This window comes from Apteryx rowi, unplaced genomic scaffold (genome assembly GCF_003343035.1).
Source record: "Apteryx rowi isolate R43461 unplaced genomic scaffold, aptRow1 scaffold_608, whole genome shotgun sequence".
In the NCBI taxonomy this organism is placed as follows: Eukaryota; Metazoa; Chordata; class Aves; order Apterygiformes; family Apterygidae; genus Apteryx; species Apteryx rowi.
The window spans coordinates 462070-470618 of NW_020450881.1; the positions used below are offsets into that span (position 1 = coordinate 462070).

Below are 8549 nucleotides of genomic sequence, written 5' to 3' on the forward strand. Positions count from 1 at the left end.
GAGGAATTATTGTGATTGAGGGGGTGAGCAGGGGAAGATAGGACTTGGGACCAAATGATTGACTAGTCTGCTGTATTTTTCATTGTTTAAAGTTTTAGATGTTTACATGGAGGATATGCTGACAAGCAACAATTCGTCTTCACAGATGAAAAAAAAATTCTAAGCAAATTAAACATATGTAATTATCTCATTTTAAGTGAGGTCAGCACTATCCTATCCTCTAACAGGCCTTTTTAATTTACCTGCAAGGGGTATGTTAATATAACTGCTTTATTTTGAGACACGTTAATCAGCTGCCAGTAAAAATGTATCCTTTTATTAATGAACATCAGTCTGAGGGGGAGTTTTGTAAAGAGGATATACCAGAAGTAATCTGTAAATGGAAAGGAATTTTGCATATAATGTTCTTTGAGACCATTTCATGAATTTGTATACTTTCCATTATCTCAGTGTAGCAGCTTGTGGCATCTGATGGACAGCTAGAGAGATTTAAAACTTATTTGTTTATTTGAAAAAAAAAAAAACTTGATACCAAAAAAAAAAAAGAGAGAGAGAGAAAGAAACAACATCCTGGAGAAAGAAATGCTTCTTTTACACTGCATATGAGTTCAGCCATTCTAGGCTCTTTATATAAACAAAATACTGTTAAATTGAGGTATTTCTTAACGTTATTGATGTTTTAAAAAAGCATTGTATGTATGTGATTTCCTTTGATTTGAAAAGCTTTTTGAAGAATTATGAACTTCTAATGCGTTCTTAGTTGAACTGAGATTATTGCAACTGCTGTTAAAATAGGAGGTTTGCTCATGTGGACCAGCATACAAATGAATTCATTTTTCTTCCATCCTTCCATACCTGTGCCAGGGGTCAGACATATTTGGTATATTAAATTTCCTTGGAAAATGCTGCTGTTTTTGCTAGAGTGTTCAGCAGAAAGTCTTTTAGGATAAGAGTGGAGTACACTGTATTTTGGAGGTGGCTTGGGAAATTAAATAATCTAAAATAATTTAAGGTTAGTTTATACCAAAAATAATATATGCTACTTAATTGGTGTAATCAGACTAGTGGGAGATTTTACTGGGAAACTTTGTTATTTCATACTTTAATTAAAAAGTGGGTAAAAGTACTCCAAGTGAAATGTGCTTGTTTAGTGCAGGTTTGATATTTTGAAATGTAAAGCTTCCCAATCTACAGATAGCTAAAAAACATTTTACATTTTAGTGTGTTCTGAGATTTAGTTCAGATATGGATGGGTTAAAGTATCCTTGCTCAAACCGAACAAGAACACAGCAAATTTGGTACTTTTCTCAGATTTGTTAGTATTTGCTTTAAGCCTCCAGCATATAGTCTTTAGGGAAAAATGCAAGGGCAATCTTTTTTGGTTCAGGAAAGGGAAGCATGGGATATAAAGCAATATTAAGCCCATATTCTAAAATTCTGCTTTTTTGATATATTTTCAGAAATTTGCATAATAACGTCTACTTAATCCATATACTAGAGCCAGAAACTCTTGATATAAGGAGAAGATAAAATACTGCATAAGTGCAGCTAGCATTATTGAATGGTCTTTACTCGCAGAATTTGACATCTGAACTACAACTTTAGAAGCTGCATTAAAGTCAATTTTCTTTTTTTGTAGTATTAAAAAGTATAATGCACTGCATTCATTAAATGTGAGTACTTCTTATGAGGTCTCATCAAACTATAGTGGAGAAGCAATAGAAGAACAGTTTCATATTGTAATATATGTTAGATTCCTTACAGAGAAATAAAAATCAGTTGTCCTGCTTATAGTGTTACCAAATTCTTCTCTAGGAATTAATTGATTCTTCTATTTCAGTTGTTTGGATGGCTCTTCTGTAAAATCCAGCCCAAAATATTGGTCTTTGCCATTTTAGCATTGATGACAATAGAAGGATCATCAAACCTTCAAACTCAATGGAACATCATGGGGGAATTTAGCAATTTGCCACAGGAGGAACTTTTAGAATGGATAAAAGTCAATACCAGACAAGGTAAACTATTTAATAATGTTTGATGTTCCCTGTTTGATGTGATAGGACTTGGTAGAATGACTGCAAAGTTACTGCTACTATCCGTGGCTATTTAGTCATGTGTATTCGCCCAGGCAGAAGTTGTCTCAAATGAAAAAATAGCAAAATGCTTGTTTTGTTAGACTCCAGCCTACCAGTCTGGAAGTTCTAACCACTGTTGTAGTATTCCTGCAACAGAAGTGTTTGTGCAAAGTCCAATTAAAACATTTTTTTTACTTACATGACACTGATCCTGTACTGATAGAAGATTGTTGTTTTGCTAGAGAAGGATTCAAAGTTTGTGTGTTGTGGTTTCTCCTGTCTTTTACTAAAGTGAATAAAAGTGTCATAAAACCAGCTGGAAAAAAATAGTTACCATTTTAGTGGGAAAATAACTTTCCAGCCAGTAAGGACTTGTAAGGGTTTGCTTTTTTTAACTCATTTAGCAGTGGCGTAAGAAGGGACAAATAAACAAATGTTGTCATAATGAATAAATTGTAGTACCCATTCAAGAATGAAAAATAATATGCATTAAATACCCCTTATCAGATGTTTAGTTATCTAATGACTTACATTAGGGTCAAGATTGAAAAAAAAAATAAAAAGGTGTGAATTTTGTGTGTATCCTGTGGGTGCCATATAAGGCCTTTTCAAAAGAGCACCTTTCCCTCCTTGCATTTCTGTTGTTTTGTGCTACAGGAATACTGTTTTAGTTATCTGAAGATCACTTCTCTGCTTTTACTGATTGATTCTTAATCTCAAACTTTTTTTCATTCTATGTTTCAGATGCAGTTTTTGCAGGAGCAATGCCTACAATGGCAAGTGTTAAACTGTCTACTCTTCGTCCTATTGTAAATCATCCTCATTACGAAGATGCAGGATTAAGGTAAATATAAAGGTTGAGAGTTTTTTTTATTAGCCCTTGGCTCTCTTAACATTGGAAATATGCAGTAGGACTGTCATCATGTTATGTAGTAAAACTTGTTAATAACTTGTAAAACTTGATTTGATATTTAGTCAGACTGAAAACACGTGAAGCTTCTTTCAAGATTTTTATTCATCAGCCAGCATGTACTGTAGGATAGATACAGCTTCAAATTTACTTATATCCAAAAAAATCTGAATACGATTCTGGAACTGGGATTAACATGTACTAATATATCCTTTCTTCATTCTGTTTTCCCATGACATTGTAGATAGACAGATTTTTTTTTCCTCAAGAGAGCCACTTTATTTATTCCTTTCACCTTTCTGCAATTGAGTGTTATTTTTCATCTTATTATATCTAATTGTGGAGATACTAAGACTAGCTGAAGTTGAAATTTGTAATGAAATTTCTACCAGTTCATTCCACATTGAACTTGAAGCACTGAGTTGTGTTCTTTGTTATTTTCAAAATCCAGAAAGTTTTCTAAATCAAAATTGACTTTTCATGAACTTTCTGGATTTTATTTTTTTTTTTTAATTTTAATGTCATAGATCATTTGTTTGGTAAAAACAAGATAGAGAGGGATAAAGGAGGTAATGGGGACACCAACGTTACATGCCTTATGCCCTTAGTTCTGTATCTGGCATTAAGTCCAAAATGTAGGACAGGGCATGTTTGGGGAAAGTAAGCTGGAGATGATATCAGAAAATGCACAGGAGTTAACAATGTCATGCTTTGCACAATCAAGGGAGGATATTACTGGGTAATACAAACAAGACCATGGTTTACAAGTGACAGTTTTGCTCTGTTCAGCATAGACAGACTTCAGAGTGAACTTTTGGTCTTGGGCTCTACATTTAAGAATAGTCTAAACAAGAGCAATGAGAATTACCTTTGGCAAAGGGGACTGAGCAAACAACTTCTTCTGATCATGTCCAGTCCAAGCAAGCTTGTACTGATGTCTTCTATCTAGCCTTGAATACTACATTTTGAATACATTGATTTGACATCTTTACCTTTTGTGTTCCCAGTAACCACAGATCTTGTTACAAAGTTGTCTCCTGCTACAGAAAAATGGAAGGACTGTATATATTGTTCTTGGAATAATTCTCTTTGTGAAGAAATCATTGCATTAAAGCAAATGACACTCTTATTTTAAACTTTGTTTTAGACTAGTTGCCTTGTGAAATAAGCCTTCCTGTGTAGCCTAAAATTGAAGCTTACAGTTTTCTTGCCATGTTGTTAGCTAACATTTATGGCATTTCTCTTTCTGAAGGGCCAGAACTAAGATAGTATATTCCATGTACAGTCGAAAACCTGCAAAAGAAGTAAAAAAAAAATTGATAAAACTAGGCGTGGATTACTACATCCTAGAAGAGTCATGGTGCATAAGAAGAACAAAGTGAGTAATCTGTCTTTCTCACAGGAGTAGTATGCCACTCAAATATGTAGTCTAGCATTCACATAAAGCAGTAGTTTTGAAATACTGATCTATGCTTTGTTAAAAGTGCCCCAAGTACATTTTAGTCCAGCTTCTCCAGACACTAATATGTATAACTAACATTAGTAACACATTAATAACACTGTGGTCTTCATTTGCACTTAGAAAGCTGTGTTGTGTCTATTTTTAAATTTCACTGGACAATAYAGAGGGGATTCACAAAAGAAACAAGTTATAATTCGCAGAATCACAGAATCACAGAGTGGTTGAGGTTGGAAGGGACCTCTGGAAACCATCTAGTCCAACCCCCCTGCTCAAGCAGGGTCACTTAGAGCACATTGCCCAGGACTGTGTCCGGATGGCTTTTGAATATCTCCAAGGATGGAGACTCCACAACTTCTCTGGGTAACCTGTTCCAGTGCTCTGTTACCCTCACACTAAAGAAGTTTTTCCTTATGTTCAGACGGAGCTTCCTGTGTTTCTGTTTGTGCCCGTTGCCTCTCGTCCTGTCACTGGGCACCACTGAGAAGAGTCTGGTCCCATCCTCTTGACAGCCTCCCTTCAGATACTTGTACACATTGATAAGATCTCCCCTAAGATCCCTCTAATTCCGTGGTGGAAAGAGCAGATGTGTGTGTATAATAAAAGTCCAGTATGATTAAAAGATGCAGAATAAAACATAATTTGAGAATCGTAATATTACCATTGTAGATCCCTGAATATTTTGCCATGTTTAGACTGTACTCAAGAAAAAGCTATGCTTTTTTCCGTAATTTTTCTTTTTACCCTTTAAAACACCGTTTGTTCAGATAACTTGATTTTCTACGTATTTAGGATAAAATGAAATAATATCTAAGAAATAGCATAGATTTATCTTTGACAAAATTAGGAAATTTTCAGTAATTTTAACTTTGAAAGATAACCCTATAAGGAATTGATGTTGGTTGTGTACCTTAATAAAAAAGCAAGAAGATACCACTTTTTTTAAAAAGGTTTTTTATTTCCTGAGTTTTCTTTGGAAGTTTTGGGAGTGTGAACTTTGCCTTCCATTTTCTAGGAAGTTTTAAGGGTCTTCGGCGATGTATGTTGCATAATTTAAGAGTTGTTTTGTAATATATACTGCCTCTTCAAAATTAATAATTATTAACTGTGTAACCCCAAAAGCAGACAAATTTTATATGTTCTAAATACTTTTTCTTGAATTACTAATATAATTATTAATTCTCTAATCTGATAAGAATTTATAGCTTGAAAACAAACTTTTAAAAAGTTAGAGAAGGCATAATCAAATATTCATAAGAAAGTTTATGCAACTGAGTTTAAAGAGCTGCATGTTTTTTGATGGCATTTCTTAATTTCTGTTTACATATTCAAATGTTTTCTAGGCCTGGTTGCAGTATGCCTGAAATTTGGGATGTGGAAGATCCTGCCAATAGTGGCAAAATTCCTTTATGTAACCTTATGAGCAAGGATTCCAGACCGTATTTCATCATGGTATTTGAGAACAGCAATTACAAAGTCCTGAAAGTTCCAAAGGAATAACATCTCATTGCAAAGAACCACCAGTCTTTCAATTTTTTAAACTAGTAACTCTAAGAATTCTAAATCAGAAATACCTTTTCTACTAAACTTGAAATGGAAAAATGTGTATTTTATTTTTTACCATTTTAAATGAATTCTGATTATAGAAGTATCTTAAACCTAACAGTTTGGATTTCTATTTCAGGGTCAGTCCCTTGAGATTTGCTATGCAAATGATTATATGTTTGCACATTTTATTTAACACTGATCCAAAAAAGTTAAAAGTAGCTGTGGAAAGAAACTCCATTCGCAAAACCAGTACTATTGGGAAATGGGACTGTCAGAATGTTTTAGCAAAGCAAGTTTGTTTAAAGTGTTGGTGCTATCAGCTAGGAGCAAAGGAATAGTGCTATAGCATCTGGCATCGCATTTCTCATGTCACTAACATTACCCATCTCTCTTCTGGACAATGTGATACTTGCCAGAAATTCTTTTAAGTCATGTAATTTCATTAGTCATGTCTCTGAGAAATACATTTCTTCTTTGAGAGGATTAAGAACATTGATCATTTTGGATCACTTAAACACATGCTTTAAGCTTGCTTTTGAAATGGAAAGGTTTGTAAACAATCTTGAAACTTTATTCTTTAGATGCATCTTTCTGGAACCTTATTGATATTAAAAAGGACTAACAAGGGTAATATTTGCAGTGAGCAATAGTTTAGCTTCTCAGTGTTCAAGGATTTTGGCATTCTTACGCATTCAGAATAAGCTGACATAACGTATGTGAAATTTTTAAGGGAAAATGCTTTATTCAGGAAAAATCTGTCATAGCCTTAGAAAGATACTAAAATAAACTCTTCACTGCCTTAACTAGACCTTCAGCGCCTAACTTGATAAGAAATGACTTTCAAAATTTATGCCCAATTTTCTTTCCCCATGTATTAGATCCATCCTGCCTGGATTTTATTGTACATTGTTCATCCAGTTTTAGTAATGTAATGCTAATTTTTCAGATAGTTTGAAGGATCTTCAGCTCTAAAGAAAAATGAAATTTACCCCAGTTGTGATATGAGTATAGTCAAATGGTGGTGTGGACATAATCATTCCACAACATTAGAATGGTTCTACAGTTTTTCTGTTGTCTTGGTGTCAAACCAACATTATAAAGGGTTTAGAGAATTCCTTTCCAATATACTCAGTGCAAGGACTCCCTGTAGTATTTAACTAACTTGACAGAGTTTTTGTATAAATAGCCATTGGAAGCATTACAGTAATTGTGATTCTACAGTCTAAGATTGTAGTAGTTTAAAGATCCTCTGGATATCATTCATGTTTGTTTTTTGTTCAGACACCAGTCTATTGACATGACTGGTCTTTTTCAGCCCTGATAGCATCTAGCAGTATTAGGTGCTATAGAAGTAGTATCTGTCACACCTGAAACAGTAACAATTAAATGAGAACTTATGATAAAGTACTACTATAAAAGCTGATCAGTATTCAAAAACTTTTATTTTTTTTAATCTGCTTTATCGAGAGGGTGAGGGAAAATGGCTGAAAATGCATTAGCCTTTTAACTTTTACAGAGTAGATTTTGGAAAAATTTCTATAAGGAAACTATCACAAAAAGGGCTTTCAGGAAGTCGCTTTTTAAAATGTTAATTGAACTCAAGGAAGCAGGAAAAAAAATCTTTATATGAACATTGTGACTAGTGTTACAGCACAAAGAGGTACTGTATTTTTATGAGGTTTATGCCAACTGTTGACATGTACTTATATGTGGTTAAATAAAAAAAGAATATGTAAAGTGTTTTCATGTTTCTGATGTTACATTTCTGCTCTTATTTACCTGATTTATCTGTTGGAATTGGAAATACTTCTCGCTTTGAGTGCAATAAATTTCTTCAGTACAATGGGCACAATTTATAATTCAGTATCTCACTTTTGATAATTGTGCCAACTGTAACATTTAGTATGAAGATAAAATGAGGCACCTTTGCGAGACAAAGATGCCAAGACCTATTCAGTGCTGCCTGGCCCTTTGTCATTCTTATCTACCATTTAAAAAAATTGTTTTGCTTTTGCCTTTTTTTGCAGTTCAGCTTAAACAGTGAAACTAAGTCGGTCAGTTTCACTTGGATTTTCAATTAAGATGCGAGTTCCACAGCACAGGTCTCACTCCAAGATAAGTAAAGGAAGCTCCTTCAGCAAAAGTAAATACATAAGGAAGAGTACAGGGTTTTTGGAAATCAGCATTGTTGAAAACAATTAGGAATTGCAAATTATGGCTTGGGACCTGTGTATTCAAATTCCATTGTTGCACAGTTTCCATAAACAATGTTTTTGATAGAACGTAACTGTTCAAGTATAGGTTTTTTGAAGAAGTTGCTAAACATGGCGCAGTTAACAGATGAGGAACAATCAGATGCTTATTTAAATAACAAAGTTAACATTTTAATAATGTTTTTTTTCAAAAACTGATCCACCCTGCTCATGTGTGAAGTGACAGGGAAATCAGGTCAAACAGTGCTAGTGTTATCTTGAAAGGACAATGTGCATTTTCCAAATGATTTTAAAACTACACTTGCCAGTTTTAAAATCCCTGTAGTCTCCTCAGCAAATTGACT

At 33.9% G+C, this 8549-nt stretch overlaps 1 protein-coding gene across 1 annotated transcript in view; it reads left to right on the forward strand.

Annotated features, from left to right (window-relative positions):
- DPY19L1 (dpy-19 like C-mannosyltransferase 1) overlaps window positions 1-7726 on the forward strand; it is a 52995-nt gene extending 45269 nt beyond the window's left edge. The window contains exons 20-23 of the mRNA XM_026083550.1: window positions 1841-2015; window positions 2820-2919; window positions 4238-4363; window positions 5788-7726. Of these exons, the coding sequence (XP_025939335.1) occupies window positions 1841-2015; window positions 2820-2919; window positions 4238-4363; window positions 5788-5944 (558 nt within the window). The 3' untranslated portion in view covers window positions 5945-7726. The remainder of the gene's footprint in view (window positions 1-1840; window positions 2016-2819; window positions 2920-4237; window positions 4364-5787) is intronic.
- Window positions 7727-8549: the final 823 nt, after the last annotated feature.